The sequence below is a fragment of the Balaenoptera musculus genome, chromosome 9 (genome assembly GCF_009873245.2).
Source record: "Balaenoptera musculus isolate JJ_BM4_2016_0621 chromosome 9, mBalMus1.pri.v3, whole genome shotgun sequence".
NCBI lineage: Eukaryota > Metazoa > Chordata > Mammalia > Artiodactyla > Balaenopteridae > Balaenoptera > Balaenoptera musculus.
This window is the reverse complement of record NC_045793.1, coordinates 186474-208438: the sequence shown is the minus strand read 5'-3', so window position 1 is coordinate 208438 and position 21965 is coordinate 186474. Positions and strand designations below refer to the sequence as shown.

At 45.5% G+C, this 21965-nt stretch overlaps 1 protein-coding gene across 3 annotated transcripts in view; it reads right to left on the bottom strand.

Moving 5' to 3' along the window:
• Positions 1-21965, bottom strand: part of VIPR2 (vasoactive intestinal peptide receptor 2) — a 70630-nt gene that overhangs the window by 11647 nt on the left and 37018 nt on the right. For all 3 annotated transcript variants that reach the window (XM_036864156.1, XM_036864157.1, XM_036864158.1), the window contains exons 5-6: positions 11639-11736; positions 1579-1720 (exon numbers count right to left, since the gene is read on the bottom strand). In XM_036864156.1, the coding sequence (XP_036720051.1) occupies positions 1579-1720; positions 11639-11736 (240 nt within the window). The remainder of the gene's footprint in view (positions 1-1578; positions 1721-11638; positions 11737-21965) is intronic.

Genomic DNA, 21965 nt, shown 5'->3' with positions numbered 1-21965 from the left:
TGCACTTGTGCACCTGTGTGTGTTGATGGGCTCTTCTCACTTCCCCTTCTCCTGCCCCCTCTGCCATTCTGACCCGGGCTGTGGGCCTACATGGCAACTCAGGGGGCCCAGGACCCTCTGCAACGTGCAGACCCCCAGCCCAGCCTCCAGCCCTTGTCTCTGGCTCTCCGCCTCCCCCCAACCCACCCGGAACAGCAAGTACAGCCTGGTCAGCATTCAGCTTTGGGCCGGGTGCATCCCTGTTCAGATGCTTCAGCCTCACTGCAGAGCCCAGGGCCTCCGAGTTTACCCCTAGGCAGGTGGGACTCAGGGCAGGGACACCCAGGTCCCTGTTACTGCCCGTCCCTCAGCCAGATCCTCTGTCTACACAGCAGGAGGAGGTTGAGAGCACTGCTCCAGGTCAAGGGCCTGCTGTCTGTGGGTCCGTCAGGGTTACTACATCCTTTAATGAAGAGCTAAGTAAGGAGAGCTGCTTCGAGCAGAGCTTCGAGACACACAGAGACGGGACCGAAGGCTCCTCAGCGGGAGGAGAGCCAGGCATCCGTGCTCCAGGCCTCGGGTGCACCCCCAGCTGTGCAGCGGACGCTCGATCTAGGGACGAGAGCCCAGGGGCCGCACTCCCACCTGCGGCTGGGACTTGCCAGGTGGAGGATCTTGTTGCTAATTTCATTATTATATTCAGTCCACGTGCCTCCTGGTCAAGATTATCCCAGGAGTATATTGATATTTATTGCACCTGCAGACCTAAGAAGCAGCTGAAGTTCTTCGGTGTGATAAAGGCTTTACTATGTTAAAACGACATTGACTCAAATCTGCTCAGTCCAGAGCAACGGTGCCAGCACATGAATCCATCCACTTGTGATGCGGGTGGAGAACAGCATTCCGGCTAGTGTGGAAGAGCTGTGACCAGGACTAGGGTGATGGGTAGAACCCAGGTGGAGGGTGCGATTGGGTGTCGGAACACTGGGTAGTGTTGATCTCAGAGGAGCTCAATATAAACGCACTAAACTGAACTATGCCCTAAAGGCCCACTAATGTCCACCACAAGCCAAGCCTGCTAACAATTAAGGTGATTCATCCTCGGGCAAAGAGCTGGGCCCGCGGGTCACGGGCGCACACTGCGCTCCCAGCACGTGCTGCGGGGACGCACTCACCGCGCAGGTGATTTCCGCCCAGCAGTCGGGGGAAGCATCTACTGCTCAGAATCCCGAGCATTTGCGGAGAAAACGGCATCGAGCATGCCCACCCGTGCCAGGATCGTCCGGCTCGAGCTGCCGCTGGTGTTTCGGGGCAGCGGCCTCCTGGGACACCGGCTCTGCCTGGGGTCAGCACTCCGGCCGTGACCTCCCACCGGGCAGCGCCCACGTGCCCACCTTGTGTTGCCGGCCACCGTGGGCCTGCTCCGAGCTCAGGCCTGCTCCCTCGCCCTGACGGGGACCACCGGCTCTGGGACTTCTTCCCGATGCCAAGTGGGGATGGAGCAAAGGGGTGGGCGGTGGGGAGGGAGGCCGGTGGGGCTGGAGTTCACACAGGCACCCGCCCCCCATAAGAGGACCCCGCCCACAGGGATAGCCTTACCCAGGAGGACGGCTGGTCGGGGCAGTGCAGAGTCCCTGAGCTGGAGTACAGAACGTCGTCCTTGACCAACACCGAGATGGCTCGCAGGATGAAGGAGAGGAACAGGTTCAGGTGGATGTAGTTCCTGGTGCAGTGCAGCTTCCTGCGGAGGGGGAGGCGGTGGTGGGAGGGCAGAGGGGAGTAGAATGGCAGGGAGAGGGTGATGGGGGAGGGGGGAGGCGTGGATGGGGACAGAGGGGAATTGGAGGGGGATGGGAAGGGGGAGGAGATAGATAATCAAACACTGATTTCGGGCACACTTTGATAGTTGCCTGTGTGGCTTTAATCTTAAGGCTTCTTTTTTATGGAAGTTAATCATTTATTTAACTATTTCTTATTGTATATTTAAGATGTTTACAGCTTTGCATTATGATAAATATTTTTGTGCATAAACCTTTTCCCTTATTTCTGACTTAGCGCCTTAGATCAGTCCTAGAAACAGGATTTCAGCATAAAAGTATAAAGCAAGGCCGTGCTGAGTCGAGCCTGCAGTGGCACGCCCCCACTTCACAGATGTGCAGACCACCCATCTTTGCAGCAAATTTCCGGCAAGACCCACATCAAAGGACCTGTCTCTGAACTTAACTTTATGTGATATTTTGCTTCTCTAAAAAATGCTCAGAACATTTTGTTTATAGTTATTTTACAACACTTAAATTCTGCTTTGGAGAAGACTTAATTGGATATTTGCTTTAACTCTGACTTTTAACTGTTTGGAGTCTTTAAGAAACAAGCTGTTCCACACAGATGCACTTCTAACATTGTTAAACATTAACTCTTTAGGTTTAAGTAAAGTTTAAAAATTTTGAAGAACATTAAAAAATGTATACTAAAATAGACTACCACCTGTGGCTACGAAGAGAAGCTTATCTGACTTCCCTCCCACTAAGGGGTCAATGTGATTTAAAAAGTTGCCTACGAGCTTTGGAGAGCAGCGGAAGCAGCTAGGACTCGAAGGACAGGGCCCTGGTGAGGAGGGAGGCACTGAGGCTCTTTGGGCACCCACCTCCTCTTGTCTCCTGGGCCGTTGGTTAACCCATGTCTCAGGGCACAGCAGCCAATTAGAGAGCAGGGGCCCAGAGCTTATAACATCGTCACTGGACAGAATGGACAGCAAAGGAAGTTAAGGGCTTTCAAGTTAACAGACACCAGGAGCAATGATTCTGGAGAAAAGGAAAACACAGAGAGCCCAAAATTCAGCAGGCAGTTATCTACTGAGGTTTTCCTTTCCTTTTTCCATTTCCTAAGGTGTTCACGTGCTGGATGAGTAGAAAGATTCCCAGGTTTTCATCTGAAACCCCTAAAAGGCTATGATGTAGGAATAATGACAAACCAGCCTTCACAGAGCCTGAAATACGGCCTCAAGTCAACTCAATCCCTGCCTGGCTCAGGCTGGTCTGCCCATCTTGCTAGAAAAATTAAATCCTCTCTGTAGTAAGAGATCATCTAAAGTCTCTACAATTTAATTATATGTAATTTCAATAAATTAATAAGTATGCTAGAAACAGTACCAAGGGATCAAATACAGTTAAAAAGGAAAAAACAAAAACAAAAACAAACAGAGACTAGAAGGAGATCCAGACACTGGCATTTTAAGACATGGACTGTAAAATTACTCTGATTAATATATCCAAGAAAATTGGTGAAGATATGGAGAACCTTATTAGAGGATGGAATTAATTGTAAAAATCAAATGGAAAATTGAAAACTTAAAAAATAACCCTGAAATTAAGAATTAAATAGCTGGGTCTAACATTAGATTAGACACTGTAAATCAGAGTATTATAAGTTGGAAAACAGATCAGTAGAATATGTCTAGATGAAAGTAGAGAGAAACAAAATAATGTAAAATATAAAGAAACAATAGGAAATATATGGGAAATGATGAAAATGTTAAACATACGTGAAAATGGAGTTTCAGAAGGAGAAGAGAGAGAATAAGGTAGAAGCAATATTTGAAGAGCTACTAGCCAAGAATTTTTGAAATTGATAAAATACAATAACAGATTAAAGAAATTCCACTAACTCCAAGAAGGAGGATTACAAAGAAAACCACACTAAAGCCCATGATAGTATAACTGCTAAAAACCGAAGACAAGGAAAAAAATCTTCAAAGCACCCAGAGGAAGACTCATCCTTCAGCGGAATAATGGTGAGACTGGCAGCTGACTTTTTCAAAAGAACTAATGATGTACATCTTTAATGTGAGGAAAGAAAATAACTGCCAAAAAAGAATTCAATACTCTCAAAAATATCCTCAAAAATGAAGGCAAAATTAAGATGATTTCAGGCAATCAAAAATCATGAGAATTCACTCCTGGGAGGCCTGTGCTGAAGGAAACACTAAAGGGAGATCTTCAGGCAGGAGGAAAATGACCCTGGATGGAAACATGAAAATTTAAGAAGGAATGAAGAGCACCAGGACAGACAGAAAGACAGGCAACTCTAAATAAACACTGACTTTCAAACAACAACAGTACTCATGCCTTGTGGTACTTATAAAATGCTGTGAAGTCTTGAGTTGACTGGGAAGCAGTAAAAATAGTAAATGGAGGTTAACACCTACGAGACAAGGATGCGTGTTGTTAATATAGGGTGAAAACCAGAAGAAGAATAATAGAATATATAACTAACAATCTGAAAGGGGAAAATTGGAATAATAAAAATACTTGACAATTTAAAAAAGAAACACAAAGTGAGTGCAGGAGCAATGAAGCAGCTGAGACAACTGAAAGAAAAGAGATAGAAGGTGGATTGAAACTCCAAGTTGTCAGTAACTAGTCTAAATGTGAGTGTAAAATACTGTATGTAAAAAATAAAAATAGACTGGAAATAAAAAGCAAATCTCAATTAAATGGAGCTTGTAAAAAAAAATAAACAGAGCTTGTAAAACACTCAAATATAAAACAGGGAAGTTCAAAGTAAAGGCACAGAAAACAATATATCTTGCAAATATCAAATAAAAGAAAGCTAATATAACTACATTAATATAAAAGATTTTTTTTAAGTCAAGGAACATTACTAAACATGGACAGTTTAATAGGAAAATAAAACATTAAATGGGTATGCCCCTAATAACATAACCTTAAAATATATAAAGCAAACAGTGAAAGAAATAAAAGAAGAAATAGACAAGTCCACAGTTATAGTTGGAAATTTTAATACATGTCTGTCAGTAACTGATAGAACAAGTAGTTAAAACAAATAGTAAAATTTAGAATATTTAAATAACATGATTGACAAAATTATGTAAATGACATATGTAGCATACAAACCAATAACTGTGGAAATTATATTGTCTTCAAATGAAAATTAAACTTTTACTAAAATAGACCACATTCTGAGTCATAAATCAAGTCTCAACAAATTTTAGAGGATTTAATTCATGTGGTATGCTCTCCGATTACCATGAATTCAGCTAGATTACCATGAATTAAGCCACAATCCAACTTGTTAGTAATTTTCTATTCAGCTTGGAAATTAATCTATAGTCTTCTATAGCCTATGAGTTAAAAAATAATAAAAAAAAGAGTTTAGAAAAATTAGAACTCAATGATAATGGAAAACACATATTTAAACTTAAAAGATGGAACTAAAGCAGGTCTGAGAGGGAAATGTGTTGGTATAAATAAATGCATTTTAAACAAAGGAAGGCTGAACATACACCTAACTTAAGAAGCTAGAAAAAGCATACCAAATCGAAACCAGAGAATGCAGAAGGAAGGAAATAATAAAGATAAGAGCACAAGTCAGTAAATTAATAAATAAGCATACAGGAGAGAAAATTAAAGTCAAAAGTTGGTTCTTGGAAAACACTGATAAAACTGATAAAGCCTTATACAGTAAGATTCATCAAGATACAAAGAAGGAAAATAAAAATTACCAATACCAGGAATGAAAAAGTAGATATAACTCTTACATACATGAAAAATATAATAAGAGATATAGAAATGTAGATGAAATGAATAGATTCCTTGAAAAATACAACTTATAACTAACATAAGGAGAGACAGAGAATATGAATTGTCATATGTCTGTTTCAAAAACTTGAACCTAAAAAGAAAACCTTCCCACATGACAACTCTCGGCCCAGACGGCTTCATTGGTGAATTCCACAAACGCTATGGAAGAAATAGCACCTTATCTAACGCACACTATTCCACAGAATAGGAAAGGGGGGCTATTTCTTATTCACCTTATTGGACCAGTGCAACTGTCATATCAAAGCGTATTTTACGAGAAAGGAAAATTATATCAAATTCATGAATGGAGACACAAAAATCCTCAACAAGACATTCATAAACTAAACCCAGTTATATAGTAAAAGGATAATATATCACAACCAACTAGGGTTAATTTTAGGAATGAAAGGTAGATTTAATATCAGAAAATCTACCTATGTATTTTTTCACATTAAATGAACAAATGATAAAAACCATCTGCTCATCTCAATACACACAGAAAAATCAGCACCCATTCATGATTAAAAACTCAGAAAACTGGGAATTGAAAGGAATGCTCTTAATCTGGTAAAGAGTATCTTCAAAGTATCTGCAGCAAACATCATGCTTACAAGTGAAATACTGAGAACTTTCACTCTGAGCTCAAAAATAAGAAAACGTGGTCCTCTATCATCACTTCTATTCATACTGTGCTTCACAAAAACATGAGTTGCATATAAGAAGAATCCAGATGAATTTACAGAATAACTATAAAATTCATAAATAAATTTGGCAAGTCTGCTGAAGCAAGATCAATATACAGAAATCAATTCCTTTTCTAAACGTTATGTATACACAAATATATACAACAGCATAAACAAATACCTCAGCATGACTATCAAAAGACGTCCATGATGTTTACTCAGAGAACCACAGAATATTATTGAAAGAAATTAAGAAAACCCAAACCAATGGAAGGATCTACTATAATCACTGGTTGGATGATTCAAAACTGTAAAGACGTCCAGTCTATCCAAGCTGATCTACAGATGCAATGCAATCCAAAATGAAATCCCAGAAGAGTTTTTTTAATGGCTCCTGACAAGCTGATTAAAAAAATTCACATGTAAGTGCAAATGACCAAGCTCTTCCTAGTGAGAAAGAAGAGCTGACAGATTTACACTGCTGGAAGTCAGGGCTTATTATAAAGGTACAGCAATTACAGCAATGTAAAAATGGCACGTGTTAGATAAAGAGGGAAACAGGACAGAACAGGGCATCCAGTCCCTTGATACACAGTCACAAAGATGCCTTTGTAACACACTGGCACAGGTGGGCTTTCCAGGTAATGGTCATGGAGAAACTGAATACACCTACAGAGAAAGCAAATGAACCTTAACCCCTACCTCACACCATACACAAAAATAAATCACCAGTGGATCATAAACCTATACATGAGAAGTTAAAATAATAAAAATTTCTAGATGATAACAAAGAAGAACATGCCAGAGATATTTTAAACAGGCTCAGGAAGCTCTGACCATAAAGACAGATGGTCAATAGGCTTCATTAAAATGAAGAACTTTCGCCTATCAAAAGACTCATTAGGGGGGTGTAAAGTTGAAACACAGTGCTGGAGATAAAATCTGTGATACCCATATCTGATGAAAGGCTGCTCTTACAGGACTCCTAAAAATTAACTTAAAAAAAGAGAGACAGCTGAATAGAAAAATGAGCAAACACTTGAAATGGTCCTGCAGAAAAAAAAGTTTCCAAACACATTATATCATTACTCACCAGGGAAATGCAAATTAAAAACACAATTCTATATTATTACAGACAACGGGGGTGGGAGGTGGAGTGGAAGGAATCTCCGCCAGGCAGGTGAGCACGTGCAGTACCTAGAGAGACCACACCTGTGCACGGCCTACGACAGGAAAGACATATAAACGTAACATAAATGTGAGTATAAATATAAGTGTGCACACACACACACACACATCTGAAGAACTGTGTACACGCGTGCAGGAGAGAACTCACAAGAATGTTCACAGCGGTGCTGCCTGTGGTCGTCCCAAACCGAGAGGCACCCACGTCTCCGTGGACATTGAATGAATAAATGAGTTGTGTTATCTTCACACAGCAATAAAAACGAACAGGATAACCACACGCGACAATTCGGATGAACCTCCCTGCAAAATGCTGAACTGGGGAGACTTGGGCGTTCCTTCTGTAAGATTCTAAAATAGGCAAAAGCAACCTGTGGTGTCAGAACTCTGAGTAACGGTCACCTTCTGGGAAGCGGGTGGTGACGGACACGCAGCGGCCTGGAGATCGGCTCCTGGTGCCAACCCTGCTGGATCGCGACCTGGGCGCTGTGCTCTCTGGGGACAAGCGTCGCGCTGCACGTGGAGCCCTGCCCACGTCCCTGCACGCACACTTCACTCAGAAGTCTATTTCTGTGTATTCAACACGACCCCGGACCTCAGTAATGACGACATGAAATACGCCACGGGAGCGGTTCTGAAGCTCAGCGACCCTGCGCTGTGGTCCGGCGGCTGCAGGCGCGACGCTGCCTCGGCTCTGTGTGCTTCTCGTGCTGGGAGCTCTCATCTCGCCAAATCCTTTTCTCTCTTCTCTTCTTTTCTCTGCTCCTCCTCCCTCTCCCTCTCACCGCGTCTCTCCACTGAGTGGGGCTGGGGTTTGCTGCTGCCCCCCAGGTGGGCACAGCCCCTCCAGGTCAGCAAGCTGTCCAAACGCGTCACGTTGCCGGGTCTCTCAGCGACGTCTTCACCACACATTTAAAGTTTCATTTCCAGGTACAGGTCTAACGGATGATGGATGTAACTGAAAGTGTGTCTCCGGATGAGCCAGGCTGGGATCCGCCCCTGATGGTGGCGTGAATGGACTCCCGAAGGTGAACGGGGTGAAGGCGGTGGTGGACCGGGGCCCTGCGCTCACCCGCTCAGCAGCCTGGGACACACGGCACCTCCGAGGCCTCCTTCTCTAACTGGTAAAGCTGGGACGTGAGAGCACTTACCTGGTGGAGGTGTCGTAAGGACCAAATTAACAACCCCCATGAAAAGCATGGCACAGTGTGTTAGCAATTACTGCTGCTATTCCTGGGCCTGTGAGGACCGGGGCTGCCTCGTCAGTGCCTGGACCACAGGCCGCGCTCGAGGGTGCCAGCAACAGTGACCACCCGCGACTCCCACACAGAACTAGGCCCTGCGTTTGACACCCAAGTCTGCATGACCTTCGGGAAAGAAAGAGATGACGAAATGAGATGCTCTGTTTCTCTGCTGTAAAGTAAGAATCTAAGTGTCCATTGACAGATGAATGGATAAAGAAGATGTGGCACATATATACAATGGAATATTACTCAACCATAAAAAGAAACGAAATTGAGTTATTTGTAGTGAGGTGGATGGACCTAGAGTCTGTCATACAGAGTGAAGTAAGTCAGAAAGAGAAAAACAAATACCATATGCTAACACATATATATGGAATATAAAAAAAAAAAAGCTTCTGATGAACCTAGGGGCAGGACAGGAATAAAGACACAGACGTAGAGAATGGACTTGAGGACGCGGGGGAGGGGGCAGGGTAAGCTGGGACGAAGTGAGAGAGTAGCATTGACATATATGTGCTACCAAATGTAGAATAGCTAGCTAGTGGGAAGCAGCTGCATAGCACAGGGAGATCAGCTCGGTGCTCTGTGATCACCTAGAGGGGTGGGATAGGGAGGGTGGGAGGGAGACGCAAGAGGGAGGAGATATGGGGATATATGTATACATACAGCTGATTCACTTTGTTATACAGCAGAAACTAACACAACATTGTAAAGCAATTATACTCCAATAAAGATGTTAAAAAAAAAAAAAGAACATGGTTGCTTGATGCTTTCTTAGCTTATGGGCTATATTTTGGAGAATAAATGTTCGATGACTGCAAAGAATTCTGTTTCCTGGGTGTAATCACCAGGACAATGGAGCGTGTTATTTTTTTCCCCTCCCCCCTGGAGCATGTTATTTTTATAACATGGATTTTAGAATTAACTCAGTCTCTCAGCTCTCCAGGGAGGTGGCATTGGCAGATGGAAGTGGGAAGGGTGCCCGAGTTGAAGGCAGAGCCTGGGACTGTACTCCAGCCCTGGGCTCTGGGCACTTTTTCCTGGGATCATTACACACTGAACCAGCAGAATGACAGCCAATGCAGACACGTCCTTTTTCTAACTAAGAAGTGTCACCTGCAGGTGAAGAATGATGTCCACGTAAAGAAGACTGTGATATGCATAAAACCATTTGAGATGCTCTTAATGGATCACGACCATATTTGCAATAATTCCAAATGCTACTGCTGGCTAGTTAAATATGTCATGAAGTGCTAACCTGAGGGAAATTGCTGTGTCAAGAATATGGATTGCTCAATATAGGAGCTCTTTAAAAACAAACTGAAATTTTTCTAATTCAAGTTACCCTGTGCTGGCTTACCTCCCTAAATGTTTTCTTTCTTTTTTATATTTAACAATTTCAAGATTTAAAAATGTACAATAAAATACAGAAGATAGCAGAACAAATATTAATACAATACCAGTGTTTTTTTAAGAAGTTTATTTAATCATATAAAATATGATAGGTCTTCCCCACACTTTTCAAAGTGCAGTTCTGGATTAAAGGCATTGCCTCATTCTTTCTGAGAATTATCAACTACCTGACACAGCCGAGATGCCTGAAACTAGAGGAGCACCAGCTAACGTCTGCTGAGATCTCCGCTACCTGCTCCATCACCTCCACTCACTCATTTTTCTTCCAAGTATGGATCTCCTAATGTTCTAAAAACACTCCATTTGTTATATCACTGATTTTATATGAAGACTGGCCAACATTTGAACTATATTTTAGCAAAGAGAAATAAGATATGTGGTGTGTGGGAGGAAAATAAAAGTGGAGTTGGTGTTGCCAAGAGAACCTCCAGATGGAGCCAGAGGCCGCGAGGAAGTGAGGCCACCACGTCTCAGGCGGACGGGATCTGAGCTCTGACCACTCACTGTCTTGACGAGGCGTCCAGAAGGTCTGCACAGTGTTCCAGAAACTCAGATACATATCAGATCCCACCCCCCGAAAAACTCGTGACAGCCTGTCCCTTAAGGACAATATTTCCTTTTGCATCAGAGCCGATCCTAACTCTTGCCAGACAACTTTAACAACCTGTGGCTTTTGCCTTTACAAGCCCCCGACTCCTTCTCTTCCCTGGAACCCTCTCAGTTTTACCTGAGTCTGTGTTTCTCGAATTGCAATTCCTGAGACCCCAAATAATGCTCTTTGTTCTCTACAGATTGTTTTTTGACAGGTGATCAAAACCCTGTTAAAATAAGCTGGATATCACCCATTTTACTTAAGGCTAGTGATGCTTAAGACACGGATTTAGTCCTAAAAACTAGAACCTTTTCCCAGATAGAAGCATCTACCTCCCCCCTTGAACCCTGACCACCAGCTGCACAACGTCTGTCATTAGCTCCCAGAGACCTAGCGAGGGTCCAGGAGCAGGGGAAAAGCAGGAGTCATTCAGAGAGCACCTCCCACAAGCCATGTAGGCTCCATCAGCCTCCATGTAGACGCACAGAGAGGTTAAGCAATTTGTCCAAGGTCACACAGTTGCTAAGAGACTGACCCAGGATTTGAACCTGTCCTCATGCTCCTGAACACATGACAGTGTCTCTTAACAGGGCACCCACTGTGAGGCCCAGATGTGGGTGCTTCTGAGTGGGAGGGGAAGGCCAGGGTGCCTCTGTATTTTCAAAGCATTTGCATATTGCTGTTTAGTAAATAACAGTTGAACTGCATTCTTATCCATGGTCAGTATTGTCTCTTCATATGAGAAATGCAGAGTATTTAAATACAAACGTCAACATTAGCATCATATTTCATGCTGGCATTTTCCCAGGGAGTTTGGTTGGCTCGGCACAGAGGAAGGCTTGGAGCCAGTGGTTTCTGCCCTCCTCTGATGGGCCTAGATGGCTTAAATGGATGATTTCCTGTCTCACGTTTTTGGCAGGATTGCTCATTTCTGCTACTTACCTGAAGAGGCAAAGAATTATGCTTCCGGTTGTAAGGGAAATCAGAGAGACACTGTAGCCCAGGGTGTAAATGGCCTTCACCAGAATATAAAACGTGATCTGAAAGAGAGGAAAATGCATCTGTAAGCTCCTGGTGGCCGGCACTGGACAACGGGCCGGGTTCCTGATCCCACCGTGCGTTCCCTTCAGGCCGGGCTGTGGGCGGCTGATGCTGGCACACACGAGGCAGCATTGTCTTGGAGTTCCACCTCCACCCTGAGCCAGAAATGCACTCTGAACACCCACCTGTTCCCTCATAATTCATTGTGAACAACCCGGGACGGTTTCCATAAAGCAAACCTGCCTGGAGGGAGCCGCCTGGACGTGGGGACCACATTCGGAGGAGGCCTCGAGGCGCCGCCCCGAAGCAGCAGCTTGGACGCGCTCAGCCCTCCGGGTGGGAGAGAGGAAAACCACCGAACTCATCTTAACCTCCGGCAGCGAGCAGTCCGCTGAGGCGGGCGCTGGCCCAGCCCTGCGGTCTTCCCCGAGGCCACCCTGCCAGCTCCCGCTAGAACCAAGCGGGTCTGGGCCAGGAAGACAGCGCCCCACATAGGGGCTGCCGCCTCCCGCAGGGTGTGTTCTTGCTTCCCCAGTGAATTCCTGGAGTGATCTGGGCCTTAAGTCAGCGAAGACGGCAGAGCTAAGCGTGAAGAAACGGCAAATCCTGCCTCGAGTGACCCCGTCCGAGGCCTCGCACGTCGGCGTGTGGGATTTGTCGCTTCGTGGCTTCCAGCCTGCGGGGGAGAAAGCAGAGGGCGAGCTGGGCTTCTGAACTGTCCTCGGAAACCCTGATTTTAGGTTCTGTCCCTCTCCTGTTCTCTCCTGACGCAGGATTACAGGCAGGACTGGGGTGTTCGGAGCAGCTGCCGCTGCGTCACCTGTGGCAACGGTTCAGGTTACACAGTTTGAAAATGAAATATTTCAAACCCACTGAAAGCACAGAAGACAACGTGATGACCACACACACACCTGCAGACGGACGCCAGAACCAAACCGGCAATTGAGTAAAACCACGGGGGCCCAGCGCCGCCCCCGAGGCGTGACCCCGCCCCCCGTGTGCCTTTCACCTTCACGCGTGTGTCTGTGCTGCGGTCTTGACGGGGTTATTGGGTGGTTTCTTCTGCATACGCACCCCCACCCTCATCAGCTGCGCTGCGTGCTGTCCTGCGCCGTCTCACCCTGTTTTTTAGCTACCCGCCCTTTATTATTGCTTTAAACTGTCTTTGCTGGGTTTCCCCATGTTTACCTTTTTTTCTTACATTTTTCTTGCTTCTCAGTTCTTCCTTCTGGTGTCTTCTTTCCCCCGAAGCACACTCCTTAGCACGTTTAGTGGGGGTCTGCGGGTTGTGGACCCATCGGTTTTGTTTCTCTTTCAATTCTGAGCAGCAGCTCAGCGGGTGGGTTCTGAGTAAGGACGAGTCCCCCACGTGGGAGGCGGCTGCGTCCGTGGGTGGGCAATCTGTCTTTAAGATTCTCTGCAGTTTGGTATGTTCTAGTTTCATCACAGTTGCCTGGCTGTGGATTTCCTCTTATTCACGGTGCTTGGGGTGGTCGGGGTCTCCGTCTCTCCTGCTGAGGCTGTGACCAGATTGATGCTGGGCCTCCACCTGATGCCCAGAAGCTGCTCTATTTCCCACCCCCTTGTCCCTCTGCTGCATTCGGGCAGTTTCTTTGGATCTACCTTCCTTGTTCCAGAATTCTCTTTTCATCTGTATCTGATTTGTTGTTTGATGTATCTACTTGATTTTCATTTTTTAAAATTATAGTTGATTTACAATGTTGTGTTAGTTTCAGGTGTACAGCAGAGTGATTCAGTTATATGTGTGTGTGTGTGTGTGTGTGTGTGTGTGTGTATACACACACACACACATATATTTTCATTTTCAGATTCTTTTCCACTATAGGTTATTATAAGATACTGAATATAGTTCCCTGTGCTATACAGTAGGATCTTGTTGGTGATCTATTTTACATATAGCAGTGTGCATATCTTAGTTCCAAACTCTTAATTTATCCCTCCCCCACTTTGCCCTTTGGTAACCATAAGTTTGTTTCCTATGTCTGCGAGTCTGTATCTGTTTTGTAAATAAGTTCATCTGTATCATATTTTAGATTCCACATATAAGAGATATCATACGATATTTGTCTTTCTCTATCTGACTTACTTCACTTAGTATGATAAACTCTAGGTCCATCCATGTTGCTGCAAATGGCATTATTTCATTCTTTTCTATGGCCGAGTAGTATTTCATTGTATATATGTACCACATCTTCTTGATCCATTCATCTGTCGATGGACATTTAGGATGCTTCCATGTCCTGGCTATTGTAAACAGTGCTGCTATGAACATAGGGGTGCATGTATCTTTTCAAATTATAGTTTTCTTTGGATATATGCCCAGGAGTGGGACTGCTGGATTGTATGGTAATTCTATTTTTAGTTTTTTAAGGAACCTCCATACTGTTTTCCATAGTGGCTGTATCAATTTACATTCCCACCAACAGCGTAGGAGGGTTCCCTTTTCTCCACACCTTCTCTAGCATTTATTATTTGTAGATTTTTTTTAATGATGACCATTCTGACCAGTGTGAGGTGATACCTCATCGTAGTTTTGATTTGCATTTCTTTGATAAATAGCAATGTTGAGCATATTTTCATACGCCTATTGGCCATCTGTATGTCTTCTTTGGAGAAAAGTCTATTTAGGTCTTCTGCCCGTTTTTTTTTTTTTTTAATTAATTAATTAATTTATTTTTGGCTACGTTGGGTCTTCATTGCTGCACACGGACTTCCTCTAGTTGTGGCGAGCAGGGGCTACTCTTCGTTGCGATGCACGGGCTTCTCACTGCGGTGGCTTCTCTTGTTGCAGAGCACGGGCTCTTGGCACACGGGCTTCAGTAGTTGTGGCATGGGGGCTCAGTAGTTGTGGCACGGGGGCTCAGTAGTTGTGGCTTGCGAACTCTAGAGCATAGGCTCAGTAGTTGTGGCACATGGGCTTAGTTACTCCGTGGCATGTGGGATCTTCCCGGACCAGGGCTCGAACCCATGTCCCCTGCATTGGCAGGCGGATTCTTAACCACTGCGCCACCAGGAAAGTCCCTGCCCATTTTTTTGATTGGGTTGTTTGGGGTTTTTTTGTTGTTATTGAGTTGTATGAGCTGTTTGTATATTTTGGAAAGTAAGCCTTTGTTGGATGCTTTGTTTGCAAATATTTGCTCCTATTCCGTAGGTTGTCTCTTCATTTTGTTTATGGTTTCCTTTGCTATGCAAAAGTTTATAAGCTTGATTAGGTCCCATTTGTTTATTTTTGCTTTTATTTCTATTGCCTTGCGAGACTGACCTAAGAAAACACTGATTTGATTTATGTGAGAGAATGTTTTGCCTATGTTCTCTTCTAGGAGGTTTATGGTGTCCTGTCTTATATTTAAGTCTTTAAGCCATTTTGAGTTTATTTTTATGTATGGTGTGAGGGAGTGTTCTAACTTCATTAATTTACATGCAGCTGTCCAGCTTTCCCAACACTACTTGCTGAAGAGACTGTCTTTTCTCCATTGTATATTCTTGCCTCCTTTGCCGAAGATTAATTGACTGTAGGTATGTGTGTTTATTTTTGTGCTCTCTATTCTGTTTCATTGATCCATGTGTCTGTTTTTGTGCCAATACAATGCTGTTTTGATTACTGTAGCTTTGTAGCATCATCTTAAGTCTGGGAGGGTTATGCCTCCCCTTTGTTCTTTTTCCTCACGATTGCTTTGGCAATTCTGGGTCTTTTATGCTTCCATATAATTTTTAGGGTTACTTGTTCTAGTTCTGTGAAAAATGTCATGGGTAATTTGATAGGGATGGCATTAAATCTGTAGATTGCTTTGGGTAGTATGCCATTTTAACAATAATAATTCTTCCAATCCAAGAGTATGGGATAGCTTTCCATTTTGAAAATCATCCGTAATTTCCTTTATCAATGTTTTATAGTTTTCAGCATTTAAGTCTTTTAACTCCTTGGTCAGGCTTATTTCTCAGTGTTTTGTTCTTTTTGATGCAATTTTTAAAGGGATTTTTTTTTTCTACTTTCCCTTTCTGATATTGCATTGTTACTGTAAAGAAATGCAACAGATTTCTGTATGTTTTAATTTTCTTTTTTTTTTTTAAGGTCTATTTTTTTCTCCCAGATCAGGTCCTTTTTAGAGTATCTCATTTTTGGTTATTTTCAATTTCTTCTTTTTTTAAAAAAACATTTAAAATAAATAAATTTATTTATTTTGTTTATTTTTATTTTTGGCTGTGTTGGGTCTTCGTTGCTGTGCACAGGTTTTCTCTAGTTGTGGCGAGCGGGGGCTACTCTTCGTTGTGGTGCGTGGGCTTTTCATTGCAGTGGCTTCTCTTGTTGTGGAGCACAGGCTCTAGGTGCGCAGGCTTCAGCAGTTGTGGCTCACAAGCTCAGTAGTTGTGGCTCATGGGCTCTAGAGCGCAGGCTCAGTAGTTGTGGTGCACGGGCTTAGTTGCTCCACAGCATGTGGAATCTTCCTGGACCAGGGCTTGAACCCGTGTCCCCTGCATTGGCAGGCAGATTCTTAACCACTGCGCCACCAGGGAAGCCCTAACAAAACATTTTAAATGCACTTATTTGTATTCTTTGCCTGATGCATCCATTGTCTCCAGTTTCGAGGATGTAATTTCACTGTTCGTCATCTGCTGACTGGTTCTTTGTGTAGTTTGTACATTTAGGTGTGAGCTCATCTTTGGGGTTGATCTACGGGAATTTGGGAGGCCTGGGCAAGGATTTCCTTCCAGGAGAACCTGTGTTTGCATCTGCCAGGCTCCCCGATGCTACCAGTGCAGGAATGCTCTACCTGGATGTCTCAGCTCAGAGTTTCCATAGTGGGCAGCATAGCAAGAAAACCCAACTTGGAGGAAGGCACACCTGTCGTGACAGATTCTCGGGAAAGCCTGGTAGATGGGAAGGAAGACACCCCAAAAGGGGAGCTGGCAAAGGAAACAAGTTAATCATGACCCAGGAAAAGCCTGCGCCCATTAGCAATGAACCAGGTGCAACTAAAATAATAAGATAGCATTTTTGTTTGTTTTATAAAATTGGTGATAACTGAAACAATATGAAACTGCTGGTGAAGGTATTAGCTAAATGGGCATCATATCTCTTCCTAGTGGAAACATGCATTGGCACATTTTTTGGAAAGCCGTTTGACAGTATAATTAAAAACATTAAAAATATCCTTGTCTTACTTCACATCCTTTAACCAGGAATTTGAGATGCGTGCACAGGTTTGTTTATTGATTAAAATAACAAGATATTAGAAAAAACCTAATTTGTGAACAATTGAGTAAATTCAGCATATTCATAAAATAGAATATCACACTGCCCTTAAAAATCTTGTTTTCGAAGGATACTGACTAAGAAAATGTTCACGATACATTTTATAAAACAAAACAAGCAGAGTGTACATTAAGTACAATGGTAATTTTGAAGTAAATACATAAAAACGGGGAAGAGACGGGGGTGGTGTACTGCTCACGTGTTCCTCTTGGAAGGTCCCCCCTTTCCTGTTCACACTAGTGCATGTATGATCAGAGGGGCAGAAACGGGAACCGGTTACGCACGCACCACACGAGACCAGTGGCTGTTCACGGGTTTGTAACAGGGCCTTCAGTCTTCAGTTCCCAGTAAAATTACTATCAAGTCCCTAAGGGAGAAAATACCTATTTTCTTTATCACCTGTAACATCCATAATCTGCACCACAGACTTCACAAAACAGAACTAAAGGTGCAAACCCCTGGGGGAAACACAGTGATTCCAGGGCTCATTCTCCCCTCCTAACTTCTCTGAGATGAGAATGTCCTGCTCCCCTTCCGGGTGAGGGACTTATTTAAATGTTTTATTTAGTTTTAGTAATTTTTTGATACACAAAAGATTTATTCCAAATGTCTGGCTGAATTTAATATTCATTTTTGACCCTATCAGGATAATAGGATGACATCCTCCCAAAACTCGTTCTTATGAGCTTTATGAGTTTATAGAAGTCTTAGGAGTAGACATCTATAAGGACTTGTTTTCCTTAAGCTAACAAAAGGTGATCAAAGAACATGTAGGACACTCTGCAGTTTTTAACTCTTTTCTTTGTAAGTATTTTGGGCATCCACTATGCTTGAGGTCCATGAAAAGGAACCTGCCATCTCCTTTCTTATCCTGAATAAACATTCACTTTTATATTTAAGGTTATATTCTTTTTCTTACAGAAAGTCCTCATACTGTTTAAGCGTGAGGCCCACAGGACGATTCCTGGGCGTGTGGCCTCGGTGTGGAGAGCAGAGGAGAACCTGGGTGGGGGGCACTTGCTCCCGAAGGTGATTAAATGACAGGTGTCCACGAACACCGGTCCGCACTGGTGGGCCTGAGAATGTCGCCAGTGGGATGCCTGAGGGGCAGGTGGGGGACACATTTCCAGGGCTTCGGCATGAGCCCCGCCCGACACCGGATGCCCACGTACCAGGATTCCTGCCACTGTGAGGTTTTACCAGGGAAAATGTTCTCAGTCACATGTTACAATCGCAAGTTTGAGACTGGATTTACTTGTAAAAAAGTAGTTGAATAAGTGTCGCCATCATCACACGATCAGGCAGAGAGGAAAACAGTTCAGGAATGCTCCCCTTTCTCAGCGCTTCTGAGGGGCCTGTGGTGGGCAAGCACGGGACCTGCCGCTCTGAGCCTTCCGTTGGGGGTCCTGCCTGGGAGGAGATGGCGGCCCTTCCCCACTGGCTGTCACCCAGGGCGGCTTCCTAGCCCCCAGCAAGTGTGTGGGACCGGGTGACGTGCAAGTCCTCTTCCGGCTCTAACTTTCCATAATCATACATCGCCCTGGAGCTACACGGCATAGCCCTTCTCAAGGAACACTGAGGGCTGGCCAGTGTTTCCAAACACTGAGTCATAACTAGGTGACTGAGGCCTCCGTTTGCCTGGGCCAGGCCTGGTTTATGTCTGCTGTCCCGGAGCGACTATTAATAGCTCCCCTTTTTCTCTTGAGAGGCCAGGTTTGGCCGACCTTTTATACGATAACCCTATTTATAACCCAGTAGTGGGTCATGCAATCAATTTCCTAGGTAACAACCAACATTTAAAGAAGGTAGCACAGAAAATGTGGCTTTGTGAAATGTCTGTGTTGGGTCACAGTGTGAAATGCATTTCCAACTGTGGATTTTAATTAAAAAAAGTTGAAAGCCCCTTGGCTGGACCAGAGGCTCCTGATTCAGGAAACTCTCTGATTAGAACTTCGCCTGGCCCGTCGCCTCACTCTTCGGCTGAGGTGAAGCACCCTGCGTGTTGTCTTCTGAACCTGCTGATGCCACGTGCATCGCTGTCTGGGAAACAGTGGCTTCTCCCAGGCCTTTTAGTAACGATTAACCTTCGCACGAAGGGCCGAGGGGATGCAAGTGAAACCACCACCGCTACCCAGCATCTGTCTAAGGACGGGTCCCCCTTGAACAGAAGGCACAGCCCCTGTCTCCGGGGTATGTAGGTCTTGCTGGGTAAATAAGACCAACACAGACCCCGAGAAATGCTGACCCGTGTCTCTCACTCCGAACTCAGAGCGAGTGGCCGAGGCATGAGCAGGGGCCGGAGGGCAGGTGGTGGAGAGGGCAGGGGCACCTCGCAGCTGAAGGGCAGCACGGATGGGCGGGTGGCCCGGAGGAGATGGGCCAGGTGCTGGGGACCCGGGCGACGTCGCTGGCCGGTGCGGCAGGGTCGTCTGGGCTCCCGTGGAGACGTTAGTCACGGGTGATACTCACTCTGCTTCTCCCCGGCTCCCTGGCTCCCCAGGGCAGCACCTCAGCTCTGATTCCTCGGCCAGGTCTTCGGGCTCCTCCGAGAAGGCGCTGCAAGGGCCCCCACACGCCACGTCCTCTGTGGCAGCAGGCAGAGGGCCAAGCGGGCAGAGTGCGCTGAGTAGAGTGGCCGGTCCGGGGCCTCTTCTCGTGGCGGCTTTGGAGCGGGGCTGCGGAAGGATCTCAGAGCCCGGGGACCGGCAGCCTTCGCCAGGGCCCAGGGACAGCCTCTGTCTCGGGGGCAAGGAGGTGCCCGTTCTCACCTTGAAAATGGAAGGCTGAGGCTTCTTTGTTTTAAAGCAAATGTGTTAGAGACCATCAGAAATGACAGCCTGTTTTCATGGGAATGTGGTCCGAAGCGCACGCAGGTCATCAAAGCTACTCCCATCTCAGATTCAGGGTGAGGGAGGCTCACGTCACGTTTGCAACAATGTTATGAGTTGAATTTTTCTGCCTGAAAGTCGTTGGCAAATACCTTTTAAGACCCACTTATTCTGCTTAGGAGACTATAATGATAACCTAACAGCACTGGGTGCTTTGCAATTTACAAAATATAACACAAAAGTTAATTCATTCACTTCTCCCAACGGCCTGTGAAGAAGGAGACGGAGTATTTTTGCCACGTTCCCCTCACACAGATGGGGGACCTGAGTCCGGGGTGACAGGTCAGCTTAAGACCACGAGGCCACCAAGGCGCAGGGCTGAGAGTCCACCCGCACCCCAGTGTCCCCTCCCTCGGAGGGCGCCCTCCCTGGGGGACGTTACTTGTCTGTTTCAGCGTTCTTCCTTTAAGAGGAATTGGTCAGTTCTGCATGTAAGGAGCGTGGACGGCACCACTGCATCCTAACAATGAGTAGAACTCTGAAAGGACTGGAAAATCAACCATCTCCTTAGGTCCACGAGAGAAGGGAGGACACAGGACAAACAGCTGCCCCAGGACAGTGGGGAGACAGGTGGCAGCAGCAGCTGGGGGTTCCCAGAGCAGAGTCATGAGACTGACAGTTAAGCTGCAGGAATGAAGACAGTGGTGTGGCCGAAAGGACAGACAAGCACGTCAACGAACAGAACAGAGTAAAGAGACAGACCCGTGTAAACAGTCACTGCTCTTTGACAAAAAAGCAAAGGTAATGCAATGGGGCAAAGACAGTCTTTTCAACACATGTTGCTGGAACAACTGGACATCCACATGCAAAAAATCAACTTAGACACAGACCTTACACTTTTACAAAAAATAACTCAGAATGGGTCATAGACCTAAATGTAAAGTGCAAAACTATGAAACTCCTAGAAGATAACATAGGAGAAAACCTAGATGACCTTGAGTTGATGATGCTTTTTAAAATACAACACCAAAGGCACCACTATTCGTGAAAGAAATCATTGATAAGACGGACTTCAATAAAATTAAAAAATTCTGCCCTGTGAAAGAAAGTCAGAGGATGAGAAGACAAGTCACAGACTGGGAGAAAATATCTGCAAAAGGTACATCTGATAAGGATTGTTATTCAAAACATACAAAGAACTCTTAATGCTCAACAATAAGAAAACAAACAACCCAACTAAAAATGGGCCACAAGCCTTAACAGGCACCTCGCCACAGAACAGACCGGATGGCAAACGGGCAAATGAAAAGATGCTCCACCCCGAAGCACAGACCGTGTATCATCCAGCTGCACGAACGCAACCAAGAGTAAAATCCACAGCCAACAGGAGCCTGGGGACTCTCTGGGGCTCGAGGTTAAGTTCTGTTCACTGATGAGACCGTGGATTAGTTTCCCTCAACCATAAAAGGATGATTGAAAACAGCGTATTACCTCATGGGCTTGTCGGGGGATTAAATGAGATAATCCATGTAAAGAGCTTGTAAACACTCTTAGTAAATGCCCCTAAGTGGTTTGATTTCACAATGAAAACCATTTTTATGAGGAAAGAGATCTTCAAGGTTATTAAGTCCAACGACCCGAGTCCTCCTGAGTCAAGACTCCTTTGTACACAGTCTGCTTCGCAGGGGACCTGGAGCCCCGCACCCCTACGCTCGGCGTGGTACCCGCTGCCCGCGCCGCCCTGACCAGCGCTGCGGGGGAGGGGGAGGGGTCGGGCGGATGGAAGGACAGGCGGACGGGCAGAGCTCCTGCTGACGGCGGCTCCCCCTTCAGTCTGTGGGTGGTCGGAGGCACTGCAGGAGCCCAAAGGGGAGACGCAAGCACGCAGGCTTCGCGCTGGGCCTCCTCCAGCCTCGCTGCGGCCCTCAGGGCCGTCTGAGGAAGCGGACTGACCCCAGGGGGGCGCTGGGCTCTCAGGTCAGAGGGCGCTGGACAGCACTGCCCCGGGCGGAAGCGACCAGGCGCCCGTCACAGCCAGCCTGGGTGACACACAGGTGACATCGCTCTCCTTGTCCCCGAGATCACCTCTCTGCTGAGGACGAGCAGAGACGTCGGGAAGGTGAAT